Below are 23,033 nucleotides of genomic sequence, written 5' to 3'. Positions count from 1 at the left end.
ACAATGCGGTAGTCCTTCGAAGGACAGCAGCATTTGTTTTTGTTGTTGTTTATGCTTTGCTGTGGTCTTGGTTGTCGTGCCTGGTTTATTTTCTTTTTTGTTTGTTTATAAGCTTCGACACACCATATCGCACACACACACATACACACACACACACAAACACTCACTTGAATTGTCGGCCGCACACGTGTAGTTGCCGGAGTCTGTGTGAGTTACGCGTGAAATCACCAAATTGCTCGTTTTCATTTGCTGCTCTGACACAACCCGTATGCCGCCCCTTGTTGAGTCGTTGATTAGTTCGCTGTCTTTGTACCACAGCATGTGAGTGTAGGGGCCGGGCGCCTGTGGTGCGATGCAGGTTAAATTAATGTCACTGCCACTCTGCACGAACAGTTCACGGTTCGAGAGTATTTGTGCTCGCGATGCTGTAAAGATTGGAACAAATCGAACAAAAGGCAATAAAAGTAAAGAGACAATAGAGCAGACAAACGTTATAATTTCCTCCATTATATGTTGGCAGTTGATTGTTTGGGGGTGGAAAATGGTTAAAGGGAATGGGAGATAATATGTATGGGGTGGAGGGGGGATATGGAGAATGACTACTTACTGACAACGGTTAATTTATATGCTTGACTAATTTTTGGCTCCGTCGACACCTGACACTCATAGATGCCCGCATCTCGTGGCTGTACTGAGACTATTTTCAACACCCACTCATCGGAGTTGTCAATGTGTCGCGCCAGAAACCTCTGATCATTTGTGTAGGTCATTATGCCTATCGTCAGTATGTGCAAGTCGCGCTTTCTTATCCACGAGACCGCCCGGTCGCCCAGGTTTCGCACTCGACAGTGCAAGCGCGCTGTTGTGCCCACCGCTCCAATTACATCGCGATTTGTAGTGTTCTCAAATTCTGGCTCTAATTGATCATAGCTTTCCAATATCATGTTGTTGATGTCGTGGATGGTTTCGTTGGTTAACAGTTTTATGGCTGGAACGATAGTGAAATCAAAAAAAGCAAATTAGATAGGAATTGTAGCTAGAGGAGGATTATGTTAATAAATCAGCAGATGGCGAGGGTCACCGAAATTTTGTCTTTGAAAAAAAGTGTGTACAATTTTGGTCCTTTGGAGGAATTTTCAAGGAAATTTTGTCCTTTGGAGGAATTTTCAAAGAAATTTTGTCTTCAGAGGAAAATTTACTAAAGGCCACAGTAACATATGTACCTATGAGGATGAACGCCTGGGTTCAAATCCTGGCGGAAAAAATCAGAAAAAAATTTTGAGCGGTGGTTATCCAGGAAAAGGAAATTACACTGAAATCTTGTCTTTAGAGAAAATTTCACTGAAATTTCGTCTTTAGAGAAGAGTTCACTGAAATTTTGTCTCTAGAGAAAATTTCATTGAAATTTTGTCTTTAGAGAAAATTTTGTCTTTAGAGACAATTTCACTGAAATTTTATCTTTAGAGACAATTTCACTGAAATTTTGTCTTTAGAGAAAATTTCACTGAAATTTTGTCTTTAGAGAAAATTTCACTGAAATTTTGTCTTTAGAGAAAATTTCACTGAAATTTTGTCTTTAAAGAAAATTTCACTGAAATTTTGTCTTTAGAGAAAATTTCACTGAAATTTTGTCTTTAGAGAAAAGTTCACTGAAATTTTGTCTTTCGATAAAATTTCACTGAAATTTTGTCTTAGAGAAAATTTCACTGAAATTTTCTCTTTAGAGAACGTTTTACTGAAATTTTGTCTTTAGAGAAAATTTCACTGAAATTTGGTCTTTAGAGAACATTTCACTGAAATTTTGTCTTTAGAGAAAATTTCACTGAAATTTTGTCTTTCACGTGAAATTTTGTCGTTAGAGAAAATTTCACTGAAATTTTGCCTTTAGAGAAAATTTCACTGAAATTTTGTCTTTAGAGAAAATTTCACTGAAATTTGGTCTTTAGAGAACATTTCACTGAAATTTTGTCTTTAGAGAACATTTCACTGAAATTTTGTCTTTCACGTGAAATTTGTCGTTAGAGAAAATTTCACTGAAATTTTGTCTTTAGAGAAAATTTCACTGAAATTTTGTCTTTAGAGAAAATTTCACTGAAATTTTGTCTTTAGAGAAAATTTCACTGAAATTTTGTCTTTAGAGAAAATTTCACTGAAATTTTGTCTTTAGAGAAAATTTCACTGAAATTTTGTCTTTAGAGAAAATTTCACTGAAATTTTGTCTTTAGAGAAAATTTCACTGAAATTTTGTCTTTAGAGAAAATTTCACTGAAATTTTGTCTTTAGAGAAAATTTCACTGAAATTTTGTCTTTAGAGAAAATTTCACTGAAATTTTGTCTTTAGAGAAAATTTCACTGAAATTTTGTCTTTAGAGAAAATTTCACTGAAATTTTGTCTTTAGAGAAAATTTCACTGAAATTTTGTCTTTAGAGAAAATTTCACTAAAATTTTGTCTTTAGAGAAAATTTCACTAAAATTTTGTCTTTAGAGAAAATTTCACTGAAATTTTGTCTTTAGAGAAAATTTCACTGAAATTTTGTCTTTAGAGAAAATTTCACTGAAATTTTGTCTTTAGAGAAAATTTCACTGAAATTTTGTCTTTAGAGAAAATTTCACTGAAATTTTGTCTTTAGAGAAAATTTCACTGAAATTTTGTCTTTAGAGAAAATTTCACTGAAATTTTGTCTTTAGAGAAAATTTCACTGAAATTTTGTCTTTAGAGAAAATTTCACTGAAATTATGTCTTTAGAGAAAATTTCACTGAAATTTTGTCTTTAGAGAAAATTTCACTGAAATTTTGTCTTATGGAAAATTTCGCGTGAAATTTTATCTTTACTAAAAAATTGACTGAAATTTTGTCCTTAGAGAAAATTTCACTGAAATTTTGTCTCTAGAGAAAATTTCACTGAAATTTTGCCTTTAGAGAAAATTTCACTGAAATTTTGTCTTTAGAGAAAATTTCACTAAAATTGTGCAAAAATTTTGTCTTTTGAGAAAATTGTACTGAAATTCCTTAATTCTAACTTTGTATGCAATTTTTATTTAAATGAAAAATTGTCCATATCTTTGCTTGCATGCACTATTTAATAAATTCTCAATTCAACTTTATGACTTATTTTGAAAACCATTTTCTCTATCCAATGAACCCTCACCTAATTCAGCTACATTTAACTTTAATTTCTCTTTGGAAACTAAAGTTGCTAGCAGCAAACAAAAAACAACGCACATCGCATTTAACCCTTTTTCTCACCCCCACCATTATTGGGGTTCTATCTGCTATGGCTGCCGACAACTGCTGCTGTTGGAGCTGGTACTGCACTGCTCTGGCAACGCAACCTCGAAAAGTCATGCCAAAACTCAATTTCCTTGTGCAAAAATTTATTTCCGTTGACCACGTAACGAGCCAGAGAGGGAGAATGAAGCGAAAAACAAAAAAAAAAATACTAACCCTAAATCGCTAACCATAGCCAACCAACTTTGCGCTTAACATCGAATATTTGCGGTGGCAACAAAAAACACCTCAGCCACCATATTACGGTGGTTACGGAAAGAATGTGTTTCGTTTCCGCTTCCTGCTCGCTGATGTTTTTCCCAGCGACCACAGCAATTTGATGGCGTTATTTTGTTGTTGCTGGTGTTGTTGTTGTTGTTTTCATAGTCACACCGGCATATTTGAAACTCGAAGGGAGAGCCCAAAAATCTCATCAGGGCTACTCTTACAAAAACATTCAAGGCGTAAAGGGCTTAACCGCAAAAAAACATTTTTTTTACAATATTTTCCATCACGGAAGTGTTTGGGGGTTGAGTTTGGTGTGAGAGCCACAGTCTTATTAAGTGATTAAAAATATTAAAGGGGCTTATGTGCGGGGAGCATAATACATGGGATTTGGAAAGCCTTTTGTGAAATTATTTATAACAAAAAGGTGACAATAGTTGTTTTAAGTTTCATCAGATTACACTTGTTTTTGAATTAACTTTTTTGTTTGCTGCCGGGGCAGTAGAATGAGTGAGGGAGAGATTGTTTTGCGGTTTAGGTGCAGTAGCCCATACAGCATGTTTGTAGTCCCTTTTTCTTTAGAAAACCAAAATAGAAATTTAATGGCCAAATGCTAAGACCCTTAAAAAAACTATGAACTTGGGAGCATAAAGGAAATTAGTCAGAGCTTAAGGATTTTTATACCCTATGCCACTACTGTGGTACAGGGTATTATAGCTTAGTGAATTAGTTTATAACACCCAAATTTTGCAGGAAGTATTTTCTTATGACTCTCAATATAACTGGAGAATTTTATAGAAATCGGCCCAGATTCAGATATAGCTCTCATATACATATATCGCCCGATTTTAACATCTAGAGTCACAGCAAGCGCATTTATTGACCAATCTTGCCAAAATTTTGCAAAACGCTTTCCTCAACGACTCCCACAGTGTCCGAGGAGTTTCCTCGAAATCGGATCAGATTTAGGTATAGCTCTCATATATATGTTCGTCCGATTTTGAGAAAGATTGCAAAAAAATGCTCATTTGTTAAGCGATTCTGTCGAAATTTTGCAGGAAGGATTTTCTTATGACTCTCAATATAACTGGTGAATTTTATAGAAATCGGCCCACATTTAGATATATCTGTCATATATGTATATGGCCAGATTTTCACTCCAAGAGCCACTGCAAGTGCATTGTTTGACCAATCTTGCCAAAACTTTACACATCGCTTTCCTCGGCGACTACTACATTATGTGAGAAGTTCTTCTCGAAATCGGTTCAGAAGTAGATATAGCTCCCATATATATGTTCGTCAGATTTTGGGTAAGTTGCCATAATGTTGTCATTTGTCAACCTGAGTTTTTACAGTTTGAGGTCCATCAAAATTGGTTCAGAATTGTATATAGGTCGCACATTGGCAAGTACGGTCCATATTGGCCGATAACTTGACATAGCTCGCATGTATTTGAAAAAATCATTCAAAGAACTTGAAACATGCGATCCATAGTGGAGGGTATATAGGATTCGGCCGAAATTAGCGCGCTTTTACTTGTTTTTAAATTGCCTTTTTGAAGGGGTTTTTTTTTAAAGATTAGTAAAAAATTGTATAACAATTTTCATTTCGATTTTTGCATTTTTGTCCACTGGGGCAACACTGTGCGTAGTCAGCGCTGGCAACGATCTTCACTCTCTCCCTGTCCAAAGATCTCAGAATCCCATTGATCACCAAAAAGCCACAATAGAGAAAATAAAACTGGCCGATACGGGATGACTATGAGCACCACACAGGCTGGAGCTTTGAGCTCCGCCTTCAAATAACCAATGGCCAACATCAGCGTCCGTACCCAGGTTAGGGGCGGCTGGCGGCGAGTGTCGGATCTTGGAGCAAGCAGCTCGCCACAACGAGGAATACGTGTGCAATCCCACAAAACCCATGCGGTTGGGGCGCTGGGCCAATAACCCGCTCCCGGAAAACTGAGAAATACTACGAGAAACAAAGGAATAGTAAAAACGGAACGGAAAAAACATATGTCAATTAGCTTCTCCAAAGTCTTAAAAATTAATGATAAGAGGCTTATTGGCCTATGGTACTTGGGTAGAGAATGGCTCAGTATTTCCCACTTTTGGGAGAAAAACCACCCCAACATCCCACCACCCAGTCGGTTCATAGCCCAGAAAAAAAGCTCCTAAAAATCATATCAATGAGTCTTTTGACAATCGGTAGTACTCTTTTGAGGCATAGCAGGCAATACGCCATCTGGTCCAGTTGACTTGTAAGGCTGTAAGACTGTCTTCAACTTCGTCATCATGTCCTAAACCACGGGCAGTGACTCGGCACTATGTTGTATAAGGGAGATGTCGATACCATCCGGGTTAAATGACCTACCGGCCACGTCAGAGCTTCCAGAAAGCAGATCGGGCAATATTTAGATATAGCTGACATTTAGCCTATCTTCCGCTTTAAGGGTCTAAAGACAATAAAAGGCGAAAGATGAAATTTGAAACATTGAGCTGCTTAAAGACTTCAGACATCCGACCCGAATATGGTCAATTAGGGGTCTCAAGCCCATAAATGCCGCATTTAGTATCTGATTTCACTGATATTTGGAACAGGGAGTTATACTGGGCCTTCTGTTGTGGGAACCGAAGATGGCCTACATTGGACCATATCTCGATACAGCTGCAATGTAGGCGGATTTGCCGATTAATGGTCTGAAGCCCATAAAAGGTGCATTTATTACCCGATTTCATTAAAATTTGGAACTATTACTTGAACAAATATGACCAAAATCGGTCATTAAGGAACAGGGGCAAACTTCTCACATATCAATGAGTGCTGTCTGATTCAAGTTTAAGTTCAATAATAGGGGGCCTGCGTCGTTGCCATGTTATCAGAAAGATGACCAAAGAAATTGTTAAGAAGTCCTAAAATGTAAGCCATATTAACTCGAATAATTACAAAAATTTGTCAAAAGAAGAAAATTCCTCTCTCTTCAAGAGTTACCTCACATAACCAACTTTCAAAACTCCCATACATGTCGTCCATTTTTACTTGAGTTTCGATATTCTACATTTTTGTAAAGTTCGTGACTTCCTTAGCTTTACTAAACTGAGACATAAAGCAACACTTGGCCTTAAACGCCATAAAATGTCTATCAAATTCTAACTCAAAAACAATGGCCCTACGATATACAATTCCTCAAGTTTCCCCCCAACCCAAAAGGAAGAAAAAACAGTAAGGCCTTCAACGCTGCGAAAAAAATGCCTACCTACAAAACAAAAAAACCAAGAAAAATTTCACAAATCATTAGTGGTCACTGAAGTGGCTGAAAATGTGTTTTACAAAAATGTTATCCCTTCCCAAAACCCAAGGATAACCCACGTACTTGTAGAGGAGCTATCTATGGGCCTTAAAAGAAATCTCTTGGCAGCACGAAAAATCTATCAGGAAGTTATGACACAAAAAGGAAGCAACATCAACCCTAATGGTCAAGGAATTTTTCAATTTTTTTTTTCTCCTTTTTTTCATTTTTTTGGTTTTGTGAAAGATTTGAGTTGAAGCTGGTGGCAATGTTGGTATTGTTAACGGCAGTTGAGTTTGTGGTTAGATTGGTTTAAAGGAGGGGGGGAAGTAGGGCTCAGGTTTTTTTTTGAGTAGGGGGAAAATAAGACATAAAATGAAAAACTTTTTCATTTATCCCTTTCATAAATTAGTTGGGAAATGTTTGATGGCTTCTGGCTTGGAAAATAGTGGTGAGGCAAAAATAAATTCAAGTTTTTTGCTTTTCCCCTCCAGAAAGGGGAGGTAGTGGGAAACACTGTAATTGTTGCTCATGGAAAACTTCATCACCCCCTACATATGGGAGACTAAAAGCTGAAATGGTTTCTTTCTTTCCCACTGTACTAGGGCAAAAAATGCCAATTGAAATTTTGGAGGGGTAAGTGAGAATCTTTTTTTTTTTTTTTTGTTCAGTGACCAGGTCACTTGAACACCACACTATGCTCTTGATTGTTTGAAGGCTTGCGGTCTAGATGATGATCATCGCCGTTTTTTATGGTTATTTAGCGAAATTGATTGCACTCAAACTGAGTGCCTTCAGCCATGGCTCAATAGTTAACTTTTTTTGCCTCCCCTAAGTTTACAGAAAGAAAAAAAGCTGCAAAGCAAACACTTTGTGAAATCAATCTGTCGCTCAAAGTAATCAACAATAAGCACAAATCTCTTTGTTTTTGTTTTTTGCTTATTTTCCTAGAAAAACTTCATGTGAATCTACTTTTTTTTTGGGAATAAAAGCAACTCCATGTGTGTCATAAGGCCAAATTAGAAAACTTAAAATTTGTTTGGTATCATTTCTTTGTCAAAGAACTCAAACAAAACTTAACAAAAAAATCATAGCATCAAGCCAAGTAAAGCTACAAAGTTGCCATCTTATAATGCAAACAGTGAAACTTTTTCGAAACTTGTATGGACACATGTCCAAAGGGGAATCTTTCTTGGGGGCAAAACAAGTGCACTATGACTTTTTGAGAATAGGGTTATTTGAGCGTGCATACCAAAAGATATGCAGTTTAAAAATTTTAGGTAAAACAGAAGAAAAAGTAGGGGAAAGCAAAAAGCGGGTGGTGCTATCGGACGATGCTATATCTAAGTCAGAGACTATTTATATATTTGGGGGCTATATCAAAATCTGAACCGATTTCCTTGAAAATTGCGAGTAATATCGAGAGTCATTAGAAAAATTCTTCCTGCCAAATTTCGAGAGAATCGCTTAGCAAATGAACATTTTTTTGCATTATTATTGCAAATCGGACGAACATATACATGGAAGCTATATCCAAATCTCAACCGATTTCTATGAAATTCATCTATAATGTCGGAAGTCATAAGAAAATCCTTACTGCCAAATTTTGGGTAAACCGGTTAACAAATGACCATTTTATTGCAGTATTACTGCAAATCGGACGAACATATATATGGGAGCTATATATAAATCTGAACCGATTTTTTTCCAATTTTCAAAAGGCTTCGTCTTAGGACCGAAAAACATGCCCATATTAAATTTGAAGATGATCGGATGAAAATTCACATGGACAGACGGACATAGCTAAATCGAATCAGAAAGTGATTCTGAGTCGATCGGTCTACTTATCAATGGGTCTATCTCTCTTCCTTCTGGGTGTTACAAACGAATCCACTAAGTTATAGTACCCTGTACCACAGTAGTGGTGTAGGGTATAACTATGGAAACAATATCTAAATCTAAACCGATTTAGGTATATGTGAGTGTGTAGCTAATTTCAAGAAAGTGCAAACAAATATGCTCACATCCTACCGCGTCATTTCAGCGATTCCAGCATATTTTCTTTTATTGCACCACAAGCATAAAGAAGATTCTCGAACGAGATGGATGCACATCTCTTACCGACAATATTGTAAGATTCGCTCCTAACCTCACAAGCATATCTGCTCTCTCGTTATCAGTGTTAGGTACCCAGTGTGCTCATTGCAGATCGAAGGGGACACGTCAGTACCGAACTCAAGGCATCTTTAAATAAAATATGCGAACCTAATCCTTCCTTTCTGGATATATCCATATCTGGACCGATGTTGGCCAAATTGACGAAGGATATCGAAGGGCATTACACAACTCACTGTCTCAAATTTCAGCAAAATCGGATAACAAATGTGACTTTTATGGGCCTAAGACCCTAAATCGGAGGATCGGTCTATATGGCAGCTATATCCAAATCAGAACCCATCAAGGTCAAATTATAGAAAGATGTTGAAGGTCCTAAGACAACTCGCTGTCCCAAACTTCAACAAAATCGGATAATAAATGAGAGAGAGAGAGAGATCTTTCTATATGGCAGCTATATTCAAATCTAGACCTATGTGGGCCAGACTTACAAAGGATGTGGAAGGGCCAAACACAACTCACTGTCCCAAATTTCAGCAAAATCGGATAATAAATGTGGCTTTTATGGGATCAAAACCTTAAATCGAAAGATCTTTTATATGGCAGCTATAACCAAATCTGGACCGATCTGGGCCAAATTAACAAACGATGTCGAAGGGCCTAACACAACTCACTATTCCCAATTTCAGCAAAATCGCATAATAAATGTGGCTTTTATTGGCCAAAGACCCTAAATCGGCGGATCGGTCTATATGGCAGCCACATCCAAATCTGGACCGATGTGGGCCAAATTGACGAAGGATATCGAAGGACCTAACAAAACTGACCATCTCAAATTTCAGCAAAATCGGATGATAAATGTGGCTTTTATGGGTCTAAGACCCTAAATCTGAGGATCGGTCTATATGGCAGCTATATGCAAATCTGCACCGATCTGAGCCAAACTGACGAAGGAAGTCGAAGGACCTAACAAAACTGACTGTCTCAAATTTCAGCAAAATCGGACAATAAATGTGGCTTTTATGGGCCTAAGACCCTAAATCTGAGGATCGGTCTATATGGCAGCTATATGCAAATCTGCACCGATCTTGGCCAAATTGACGAAGGATATCGGAGAGCCTAACAAAAATTACTGTCCCAAATTTCAGCAAAATCGGATAATAAATGTGGCTTTTATTGGCCAAAGACCCAAAAACCGGCGGATCGGTCTATATGGGGGCTATATCAAGATATAGGCCGATATAGTCCATCTTCGAACTTAGCCTGCTTATGCACCAAAAAAGAATCTGTGCAAAATTTCAGCTCAATATCTCTATTTTTAAAGACTGTAGCGTGATTTCAACAGACAGGCGGACGGGCATGTCTTTATCGTCTTAGATTTTTACGCTGATCAAGAATATATATACTTTATTGGGTCGGAAATGGATATTTCGATGTGTTGCAAACGGAATGACAAAATGAATATACCCCCATACTTCGGTGGTGGGTATAACAACATATATGAAGGGTGTACCCTAGTTCGTATGAACAATATGGACTCAAAGCAGTGTCGCTCATACGCACTGATGGTCAACATATTTGGATGCCAATAGTGAGCAAGAGTAACAATAGTCGAATCTTTCAATTGTGGTGATTATAACATTATTATATTATAATATAGATATTATTTTCACCAAGATCATAAATATTCCGACAAATAATTGATTTTTCTACCACCATTCTACTAAACGTCTTTTTCATGCCCCCATGGTAACCCTTTACCCCAGGCAAAGTTCTTCAATTTCAGTGAGTAAGTTTAGATAAGTTTGATAAAATACAGCTTATTTTGACATTGCATTATCCCTGGAACCCAAAGCAATTGCAAAACAAGTACGAAAAGTAGGATAGACACACAAAATAACTTCACCTAACATATCTTTTTCTACATATTTGAATACACAACAAAAATACTGGAAACGAAAAGGGATCAGTTTCTCATTTTTCTAAGGGAAACTTAAATCGAAAATTACCAGTATACTGATATCATTTTTAAACTATGCCATACTTTGGCTCCTTCATTGTGCGTATCTGAGCTGCTTGACAAACTTTTAGTCATTTAATATTAAATGAAATACTTTTTGTGACTCTTCGGCCCCCTTTTCGCCATATAGTTGTGCAGCAATAACTCATAGACATAAACCTGAATGTTAGCCATAAATATTGAGTTGTATTATGAGGCCAATACTCCAAGGTTCATATTTCATATTTTCACCAAGCAAACTATACGCCAAAGAAACTCAGCAAGGAAATGAAACTACCCCAAGCAGTACTAGCAACTTGAAAAAGTTGCAAGAAAATAATTGAATTGGACACAAGTTGCAAGTGGAACCGTATTTTTCGTCAGAGTAAGAAGGAAATCCTACATGCATTAAAATGGATATTTTATGATACAATATATTCTCAATAGCTACTTGCTGCTAAAAACTTTTGCCTTAACATAAGCCAGCAAAGAAGGCAAGGCATGGCAGAAAAATATCCTTTTATCGCCCATATGAGTTTAACATTTTCGAATTCCTTGTCACACCTTTGGTTGGAGGATTTAATGTGAAATTTATATTCAGCTCACAAGTGATTTTTTTTTTTTGTGTTTTGCTGCCTTAGCCATGAAACTTAAATCGCAAAACTTAAAAAATTGCCTTTTTGAAAGACCAACATTGAAGTATTGTAGAAAAAATAAAAAGCAATCTGCAACCATAAATCAAAGGCCTCACTGAGGATATCCTTTTTTGCTGGCTTAACTACCTCAGTTATTATGACCTTTGCTGGGGTGTAGAGAGAGAGTGGATGGGTGGGCAAGGACGATTGTCTTACAAAGTAATGTGGGCGGTAGGGCCAACATTCTTTATACACAAAGTGATTTATTTGGTATGTCAATCAGTCTGTCATTATGGGAAATATTCTGCATTTGCAGTCATCGTTGACTCGTTGTCCTTTTTGGTGTCAGTGGTAATGTTTTTGTGACAGTTGCATACAAATCCAGTACTGCTGGCATTGAGTTTATGTTCATTTCATATTTGACACCATCCATAAAGGAAAGTTGTTGGTGTGCTTTTTTGGGTTCATCATGGCAATGCCATAGTGTTGCAAACGTAGTAATGGAAAAAAATTTAATTAAAATTTGACAACATATCAAATATTCTCTGCTTTATATATTTTTTCGATTTTTTGCCTTTGGGGAATTCGCTAATTAATATACGCTGTTCCTCGGAGATATGAAAAACATATGTAATTGATTTTTTAAAATATCACATTTTTATACCCACCACCATAGGATAGGGGTATACTAATCTAGTCATTCCGTTTGTAATACCTCGAAATATTCGTCTAAGACCCCATAAAGTATTTATGATCCTCATGACATTTTAAGTCGATCTAGCCATGTCCGTCCGTTTGTCCGTCCGTCCGTCTGTCTGTCTGTCTGTCCGTCTGTCTGTCTGTCCGTCTGTCCGTCTGTCCGTCCGTCCATCCATCTGTCTGTCTGTCCGTCCGTCCATCCGTCTGCCTGTCTGTCTGTCCGTCCGTCTGTCTGTCTGTCTGTCTGTCTGTCCGTCCGTCCGTCTGTCTGTCTGTCCGTCTGTCTATCGAATGCACGCTAACTTTCGAAGGAGTATAGCTAGCCGCTTGAAATTTTTCACAAATACTTCCTATTAGTGTAGGTCGGTTGGGATTGTAAATGGGCTATATCGGTCCACGTTTTGATATAGCTGCCATATAAATCGATCTGGGATCTTGACTTCTTGAGCCGCTAGAGGGCACAATTTTTATCGGATTTTGCCGAAATTTTGCATGAGGTGTTCTGTTACGACTTCCAACAACTATGCTAAGTACGGTCTGAATCGATCTATTGTTTATATTGGGGCTATATCTGTTCAAATACCGCCTCGGATCATACATCGCAAGGACGTTGGAAGTCACAATAAAAGTCTTTTTTCTCAAATTTCAGCCAAATCGGATGGAAATTGAAGCTTCAAAGGGCTCATGAAGTCAAATCCGGCATTAAGTTTATATGGGAGTACATCTGGCATGGGTATTAGAAGTCACAACTCAAGTCTTTGTTTCAATGACTCAAGATGTCAAGTCAGCACTGGCTTGGCTGCCAATGACTTCGTTTTATTCTCGCACATTCAAATAAAAATACGTGGTCAATGATTTTGGTTGCCAAAAAGAGCTTTTGAAGCATGGTTATGTAAGCCATGCTTAAGAGGTGCCTCAATCGGAATGGAACAAGTGCTTCGACAATTGGTTTCGTCACATGCAAAAGTGAAGGATACTTTGATGATAAAAATTTGCATTTTTAAAACAAGGGTCGAAATTTATATAGCAGCTCTCGTAGGTGCGCCTTCTTTCACTCTCTACTAACTTCTATTTGAGCCCTCTATGGCCATAACTGGCAAGTATTGGAGAATTTTTTGGTAGCTGCATGGCCACTTTAACATTTCGCCCAGAATGTGAATATATGAAATTCGTGCTCTACTCCCAAAAATGATTCATTTGAGCCCCATAGTACCATGTTCGTTAAATATGCCTCGTTTGGAGGATATTTTGGGGGTGAGTCGGACCCATAGAAACTTCATACCGAATGTGGATATCAAGTTCATGCTCCCCTCCCAATCAACTTTCTTTTGAGCTCCATGGCAATATGGGGCAATAATCGGTATATGTGAACCATTGCACAGTGGGATAGAATTAAAAAAAAAAAAGTAAAATATATACCATTTGAGAACGGATGGGGATAACATTTTGAAATTTTAGAATAGAGGTGCTATCGGCATTATGGCCATCTCGGCAGTTCGAAAAAATTCTTTGGGCTGACAGATTTTAAAATTTTTTCCCATTTCTTTGTTTGCTTATAGTATTCGAAAATACTTAAAAATTCTAAAAAAAAACCAGCAAGGAAAGGCAAAAGTTTGGCGGTGCTGACTGTATAATACCCTAATCCCATTCTATAGGTACAAAGTGGGAGCTACATCTAATTCTAAACTAATTTTTATGGACGTCGGCGGATATTTTCAAACCGATTTAAATTTCAAGCAAAATGTATTAACTATGTTTGACAAAACTAATGCAAATTATCCAGCTATACCTAAATTACCGTAGCGCAGAGGTTAGCATGTCCGATTCAAACGCCTGGGTTCGAATCCTGGCGAGACCATCAGAAAACAAATTTTCAGCGGTGGTTTTCCCCTCCTAATGCTGGCAACATTTGTGAGGTAGTATGCCATGTAAAAACTTCTCTCCAAAGAGGTGTCGCACTGCGGCATGCCGTTCGGACTCGGCTATAAAAAGGAGGTCACTTATCATTGAGCTTAAACTTTAATCGGACTGCACTAAATACCAATATTTAATATCAATATTCAGTATTTGACTTCTTGAGCCCCTGGTAGCCGCACTTTTTTTCCGAATTAACTAAAATTTTGATTCCCATACGACTCTTAATAAGAATGCCAAGTATGGACCAAATCGGTCCATAACCTGATATAGCTCCCCGATGTGACATCTTTAGCCCCTGGAAGCCGCAATCTTCGTCCCATTTAGCTAACATTTTCCTCATAATGTTCTGATGCGACTTTCAACAACTGTGTCAAGTACGGTCCAAATCAGTCTATAACCTGATATATGGTTGCCCAAAAAGTAATTGCAGATTTTTTAAAAGAAAGTAAATGCATTTTTAATAAAACTTAGAATGAACTTTAATCAAATATACCTTTTTTATACTTTTTTTCTAAAGCAAGCTAAAAGTAACAGCTGATAACTGACAGAAGAAAGAATGCAATTACAGAGTCACAAGCTGTGAAAAAATTTGTCAACGCCGACTATATGAAAAATCCGCAATTACTTTTTAGGCAACCCAATAGCTCCCATATAAACCGATCTACCGATGTGAAATCTTTAGCCCCTAGAAACCGCAATATTTATCCGATTTAGCAAAAACTTTGCACGTGGTGTTCTGTTATGACTTCCAATAACTGTGCTAAGTGCAGTCCAAATAATTCCATAATCTGATATAGCTCCCACATAAACCGATGTCGCGATTTGACTCCTTGAGCCCCTGAAAGCCGCAGTTTTTGCCCGATTTGACTGAAATTTTGCATGCGATGTTCTGTTGCGACTTCCAAAAACTATGCCAAGTACGTTACGAATCGATCTATAACTTGGTAAAGCTCCCATATAAATCAGTCTCTCGATTATCCCTGTTCGGTTCGTAGAAGATTTAATTTTTGATGGTTTGACAGAAGTTTGGTATGAAGTATAAAATTAAGCTCTCCAACTAACTTTATTTTAGCAGAATCCATTTTGGTGGATTCCCAAGATTCGGCCAGGCCGAACTTGGCACGTTTTTACACTTTCGATTCTATCCCACTGTGCAACGTATCGCAGGACGACTCAGTGCACTCTCTACCTGGCCTCTGCAAATTAACCACAAAAGGGATAATCTTTGCCTTCCATTTCCTTAATTTCGAAGTGTTTTTGACAACTCCTCCAACAATCTAAAAAAGTTCAAGCTTTTAAACCTCCGTAATTCCTTTTTGAAGAGCCAATAAAAGTTGGTTTAACTAGACATGCAGAAATGCTGTCAAATCGAAAGATGAACTGGCGCAGAAATGCCAATACTGAACTGCTGCTCAAGCGGGCAAAATCTTCGTGTGCTAAGTGCAGTCCAAATAATTCCATAATCTGATATAGCTCCCACATAAACCGATGTCGCGATTTGACTCCTTGAGCCCCTGAAAGCCGCAGTTTTTGCCCGATTTGACTGAAATTTTGCATGCGATGTTCTGTTGCGACTTCCAAAAACTATGCCAAGTACGTTACGAATCGATCTATAACTTGGTAAAGCTCCCATATAAATCAGTCTCTCGATTATCCCTGTTCGGTTCGTAGAAGATTTAATTTTTGATGGTTTGACAGAAGTTTGGTATGAAGTATAAAATTAAGCTCTCCAACTAACTTTATTTTAGCAGAATCCATTTTGGTGGATTCCCAAGATTCGGCCAGGCCGAACTTGGCACGTTTTTACACTTTCGATTCTATCCCACTGTGCAACGTATCGCAGGACGACTCAGTGCACTCTCTACCTGGCCTCTGCAAATTAACCACAAAAGGGATAATCTTTGCCTTCCATTTCCTTAATTTCGAAGTGTTTTTGACAACTCCTCCAACAATCTAAAAAAGTTCAAGCTTTTAAACCTCCGTAATTCCTTTTTGAAGAGCCAATAAAAGTTGGTTTAACTAGACATGCAGAAATGCTGTCAAATCGAAAGATGAACTGGCGCAGAAATGCCAATACTGAACTGCTGCTCAAGCGGGCAAAATCTTCGTGTGCCAATGTGCTTAGGCGCGAAAAATTTCTTTACGAACAGCGCCTGCGTAGTAAGGTTCTTGCTTCTACACGAGAAAGTAAGAGCTTTTGGTCGTTCGTGAAAAGGGTAAAGGGTAGTTATTCATCTATTGCAACTCTTGTTAAAGATGATCAAACGTTCACTGACCCGGTTCCAGGGAACTCTCCCTGCCGGATAGCACTCAACCACTCCCCTCAATCGAAAATATATCTGGCGTCATGACCCAGATATTTTTCCAAACTCGGGAAGTAAAAAGGGTTCTTGGGAATCCCCTGGCCCGGATGGCATATCAACACTTGTCTTGCGCAGATGTTCATCGACACTTGCTTGTCCATTACACAACCTTTTCAACCTTGCCTACCGTGCGGGAGTCTTCCCGGCGCGTTGAAAGCTTGCGAACGTTAAGCCAATACCCAAGAGGGATGAGGCAAACAATCCTGCGAATTATTGGCCAATTGCGATATGCTCCGCTCTCTCTAAGACTATGGAGAGCATGGCCAATGACTTTCTTGTTAGGTATTTAGAGTCTAATGGCCCTCTTAGCGACCAACAGTGTGGGTTCAGCAGAAATCGCTCTACGGGCAACCTCATGGCACTTCTGTCGGAACGTTGGACTCGCTCAATCCTCCAGCTTGGTGAGAGTAAGGTTGTAGCTCTGGATATCTCCAAGGCATTTGATAGGGTCTACTATCAAAGCTTATCGCATTTGGCGTTGGTAATGGCTTCGTTCGATATATTTCGAGCTTTCTCAGAGATCGCACTATGCGAGTCGTTTTAGATGGGTTCTCAGCCAATGAGCATAAATCGATCGCAGGTGTACCCCAGGGCTCTGTTCTTTCTCCTTCTATTATTCTTCTTTTCATCATCGATCTGTTGAGTCACATATCGAATCCGATCTACTCATCTGCGGATGACAGTAAATTCTGTCATTCGTACTCATTCGACCATAGGCCAAGTCTTCGAGAGATTGAGGACAAAAGGCGAGTTATGAATGATACACTCTACCAGGGTTTGCTGGCAATTTGATGAAAAAGACCGTACCTCTATTCCGATTGGAGCTTCGTTATTCCTGGTAACAGAGGTTCCATAGACTTCTATACGGATGATTCCAAACTAAAGGACCATGGTGGGGTTTGGGGTGTAAAGTCCAGAACTGATCATATCGAAAAGGTTACTCGGCCACTGCAGTGTGTATCAAGCGGAGATCCTTGCAATAAAGGAAGTGATGGAATGGCTAAGACATAATGTCATAATAGCGATTGACATGAATATCTTCTCAGACAGCCAGGCAGCCACTAGATCCCTGGAGAATATATTTCTTAACACAAAAACAGTAGTTCAAAATTCACCTATTCTGTGAGCCGGGGCACAGAGATATCCCAGGGAATTGAGGATAACCTTTCGGGACTATGAACTACCCTACATATTCCTGGGATACTGAAATCTGTGGGTATGCCTCTGGCAGCATGCTTAGTTTTGCAGAACCAGGCCCGAAGGACAACGAATGATAGATGGTCACAAAGAGGGGGCTGTGAGCATTCCAAAACTATGTGACCGCATCTAGACTTGAAGAGGTCTACCGCTTTGCTGTCGTAGGCTAGAACAGACGTCACAGTCATTGTGTCCATTATGACAGGTCACAGTCTAATCGGAAAACATGCTGACAGACTGAAGGTTGCCAGCAACGACTTTTGCAGAAGTTGTGAAGACATCGAAGAGGAAGAGACTATAGAACACCTTCTGTGTGTGTGTGTGCCGCACTAGCAGTCAGAAGGACTTCCACTGTAGGTTTTCATTTCCTCATTGAGCACCTGTCGGATTTAGCGGATGTGAATATTTGCAAGTTATGGGGCTTATCAAAGCGATGTGGATGGTTCAAGGGTAGGAATTAGAAGGCATCTTCCTTCTTCTGTACCTGTGGTCCCACAATGGACGAGAACGTCTAAGTGAGTCTGATGACGGACTGCCACTTAAACCTAACCTAACCTGACCTATGGCCTGTTAGGCGATGTTTGTGTTAAACCATGTTTGTGTTAAACTATTGGGTTGCCCAAAAAGTAATTGCGGATTTTTCATATAGTCGGCGTTGACAAATTTTTTCACAGCTCGTGACTCTGTAATTGCATTCTTTCTTCTGTCAGTTATCAGCTGTTACTTTTAGCTTGCTTTGGAAAAAAACTGTAAAAAAGTATATTTGATTAAAGTTCATTCTAAGTTTTATTAAAAATGCATCATCCGCAATTACTTTTTGGGCAACACAATATCTCGAAAACTTTAAACATTACAACATCAGCTGCATTCAGCATAACTGTCATATCTCAAGGCCACCCAGTCAAGCATTTACAACTACTAACACTTGGATATTTTTGACAAGCTACCTCTTTTAACCTTCATTAGAGTTTCTTTCTTACAACCATTATTTACTATTCCAATTTTTTTTTTCAATGTCATGCAATTCACCCAGTTCTCCTTACAAAAATTCATAAAATTTTTACAACTTAATGCCGGCCATTTTCTTGAATTCATACTTCAGTGCATCACCACAGTCTTTTATGACCAACTCAACATACAATAATTTATGGTTCTTAAATCTTCGATAGCCGCTCTAACCATTTTTCTCTTCCATTTTTTCCCATTTTCATATTATTCTGCTCCTATTCAGAGCAGTAGGATCCTCTTTCATAGCTGGGGTGGTATGTGAGGGGAAAAAAAGGCAAACATTTGCTCAGATTGCATGATAAATTAGTTTGTACTTCATATTGAGTTGAGGCATAAGAAGCAAAGGAAAAAAATGAAAAAACGTTTCAGGTTTTTTTTTTTTTGCTTTTGCCTTCACATAGAGAATTATACGAAAGGACATCCCCCATATTTGCATGACAAACAAATGAGTATATGGCCAAATAAGGCACTTAATTTTTATGACTATTTTTGTAAAGCGCACAAGAGATAATATCGTAGTACAAAGGAACAACATACTGAATGAAAAGAATTCTCTCTTGAGAAGATTATCGCCTGAAATTTGATTTAGGATATGGCAATTTATTAAACTGAGAACTCAGTTGAGAAAAAAAGATGTATGTTTTTTTAAGATTATCTAAAGATTTTTAAATGCTGGTCTGCCACCTCCCCTATGGCCTTTTTAAATAACAACCATATCTAGAATTGGTGAAAAGGGACATATTAAAGCTAAAGCTTTTGACAATCATTTTGTTTTATTGGCTTATTTAAAAACTCCTGTTGTACGAAATTACTTTAAGTAGTTTCACCTTGAATCGATTTTCGGGCAAGCCAATTTAGTATTCCGCATAACAAAATTTACTGCCACAAAGTTTCAATGTGAGTTGTTAACAAGTTTTATATGCCAACAATGCGACAGCTTAAGTCACCAAGGACATTGTTATCGAGAACGCTTCTCAGACAATGATTAGCTAATTACTACCACAAGAACGGTAGGTGACATGGTACACTTTAAGCCACACGCAATGGCCTTCGCTCTTTTGATAGTATCTCAAAAAGTTGTAAGCGCAGACAGACGGACGGACGGACGGACAGAAGGACGAATCTAATAACGCCTGTTTTCTTATTCAGGCACCGCACCACAATGTGAAAAACTTTCATTTTGTTTAATACTTTGCAGTGGTTAGAGTATGGTGATAGAGGGCTGGATTGTGGTAATATTGCCAAGTAGCAATCAGTTTCACCTAAAACAACAATCTTATAATTTGCATAATTAATTTGTCCTTCAGCGCGGAAACAAGTGAGAGACAGTAAACCAGTTTTTGCAACTAAATTTGTCAGATAAGTTGACAGAGGGCCAAAGGGCAATTATCTTAAATTTTTAAGATATTGTTGTCAAGATTTATGACTTAAAAAAACAGAACAAATATCTTGCTAAGTTCAGCGGGGCCGAATTTTGAGAAACCACTACCTTGGATTCTGATGAAACAAGTAAAAAGGTGTTAAGTTCGGCCGGGCCGAACTTTGAATACCCACCATCTCGGGTATATATGTAAACCACCTTTAGGCGAAATCCAATGAAAAATGCATACCTTATGCCCCATAGCAGTTATATCGAAATATGATACGATTTGGACCAAATACTATTAAGTACAAGTCATTGTTCGATTGTGTATAACAAAATATTGGTCTTGCTAGTAGCTATATCTAAAAATAAACCAATCTGAACCATATACAACATGAATGACGAAAAGCCTAACATAAGTCAATGTGTCAAATTTCAGTTAAATCGGATTATAAATGCGCCTTTTTTGGGGCCAAAACTTAAAATCGAGATATCGAGCTAGACCAAATTGCAGAGATAAGTAAAGGGGCTTAACTTATCTCTCTGTCCCAAATTTTGACAACATCGGACAATAAATGCGCCTTTTATCGGCCCAAAACATTAAATCGAGAGATTGGGCTATATGGCAGCTATATGCAAATCTGCACCGATCTGAGTGAAATTGAATAAGGATGTCGAAGAACCTTAGACAACTCACTGTCTCAAATTTCGGCGACATCGGACAATAAATGCGCATTTTATGGCCCAAAAACCTTAAATCGAGATATCGGTCCATATGGCAGCCATATCCAAATCTGGACCGATCTGGATCTGGACCATATTGCAGATGTATATCGAGGGGCTTAACACAACTCACTGTCATAAATTTCGACGACATCGGACAATAAATGCGCCTTTTATCGGCCCAAAACATTAAATCGAGAGATCGGGCTATATGGCAGCTATATCCAAATCTGCACCGATCTGAGTGAAATTGAATAATGATGTCGAAGAGCCTTAGACAACTCACTGTCTCCAATTTCGGTGACATCGGACAATAAATGCGCGTTTTATGGCCCCAAAACCTAAAACTGTGAGATCGGTCTATATGGCAGCTATATCCTGGATGAACTGTGCCATAATGCAGAAGTATATCAAGGGGCTTAATATAACTCACTGTCCCAAATTTCGGCGATATCGGATAATAAATGAGACTTTTATGAGCCTAAGACCCTAAATCGGAGGGTCGGTCTATATGGCAGCTATAACCAAATTGAACCGATCCGGGCCAAATTAACGAAGGATGTCGAAGGACGTAACACAACTCACTCTCCCAAATTTCAGCAAAATCCGATAATAAATGTGGCTTTTATGGGCCTAGGACCCTTAATCGGAGGATCGGACTATATGGCAGCTATATCCAAATCTGGACCGATCTGGGCGAAATTGATGAAGGATGTCGAAGGGTCCAACGCAGCACACTGTCCCAAATTTCAGCGAAATCGGATAATAAATGTGGCTTTTATGGGCCTAAGACCCTAAATCGGAGGGTAGGTCAATATGGCAGCTATAACCAAATCTGGACCGATCCGGGCCAAATTGACGAAGGATGTCGTAGGACCTAACATAACTCACTCTCCCAAATTTCAGCAAAATCGGACTATAAATGTGTATTTTTTGGGCCTAACACCCTAAATCGGAGGATCGGTCTATATGGCAGCTATATCCAAATCAGGACCGATCTGGGCCAAATTGACGAGGGATATCGAAGGGCCTAACACAACTCACTGTCCAAATTTTCAGCGAAATCGGATAACAAATGTGGCTTTTATGGGCCTAAGACCCTAAATCGGAGGGTAGGTCAATATGGCAGCTATAACCAAATCTGGACCGATCCGGGCCAAATTGACGAAGGATGTCGTAGGACCTAACATAACTCACTCTCCCAAATTTCAGCAAAATCGGACTATAAATGTGTATTTTTTGGGCCTAACACCCTAAATCGGAGGATCGGTCTATATGGCAGCTATAACCAAATCTAGACCGATCTAGGCCAAATTGACGAAGAATGTCGAAGGACCTAACACAACTAACTGTTCCAAATTTCAGCAAAATCGGATAACAAATGTGGCTTTTATGGGCCTAAGACCCTAAATCGGAGGGTAGGTCAATATGGCAGCTATAACCAAATCTGGACCGATCCGGGCCAAATTAACGAAGGATGTCGAAGAACCTAACACAACTCACTCTCCCAAATTTCAGCAAAATTGGATAATAAATGTGGCTTTTATGGGCTTAAGACCCTTAATCGGAGGATTGGACTATATGACAGCTATATCCAAATCTGAACCGATCTCGGCCAAATTAAAGAAAGGTGTCGAAGGGCCTAACACAACTCACTGTCCAAAATTTCAGCGAAATCGGATAATAAATGTGGCTTTTATGGGCCTTAGACCCTAAATCGGAGGGTCGGTCAATATGGCAGCTATAACCAAATCTGGACCGATCCGGGCCAAATTGACGAAGGATGTCGTAGGACCTAACACAACTCACTCTCCCAAATTTCAGCAAAATCGGACTATAAATGTGGCTTTTATGGGCCTAAGACCCTAAATCGGTGGATCGGTCTATATCAAGATATAGTCCGATATAGCCCATCTTCGAACTTAACCTGCTTATGAACAAAGAAAGAATTTGTGCAAAGTTTCAGCTCAATATCTCTATTTTTAAAGACTGTAGCGTGATCTTAACAGACAGACAGACGGTCGGACATGTCTAGATCGTCTTAGATTTTTACACTGATCAAGAATATATATACCTTATAGGGTCGGAAATGTATATTTCGATGTCTTGCAAACGGAATGACAAAATGACAGTTCGGCCAGCCCAAATTTTGAGAAACCATCACCCCTGTAGTGCATGGGGATAGCAGTCAGGTCCGGTACACCAGAGATAGAGCTTTACAACGTGTACAT

At 38.6% G+C, this 23,033-nt stretch overlaps 1 protein-coding gene across 2 annotated transcripts in view; it reads right to left on the bottom strand.

Moving 5' to 3' along the window:
• Positions 1-23,033, bottom strand: part of LOC106089206 (hemicentin-2) — a 61,992-nt gene that overhangs the window by 15,017 nt on the left and 23,942 nt on the right. For both annotated transcript variants that reach the window (XR_001221570.2, XM_013255002.2), the window contains exons 2-3: positions 608-988; positions 168-425 (exon numbers count right to left, since the gene is read on the bottom strand). Coding sequence is in view for 1 of the 2 variants with exons in the window: in XM_013255002.2 (XP_013110456.1) it covers positions 168-425; positions 608-988 (639 nt within the window). In the remaining variant the exon portion in view is untranslated. The remainder of the gene's footprint in view (positions 1-167; positions 426-607; positions 989-23,033) is intronic.

Source organism: Stomoxys calcitrans, chromosome 2, assembly GCF_963082655.1.
Source record: "Stomoxys calcitrans chromosome 2, idStoCalc2.1, whole genome shotgun sequence".
Classification (NCBI taxonomy): domain Eukaryota; kingdom Metazoa; phylum Arthropoda; class Insecta; order Diptera; family Muscidae; genus Stomoxys; species Stomoxys calcitrans.
Note: the sequence above shows the minus strand (reverse complement) of the source record. Positions and strands in the feature narration are given on the sequence as shown.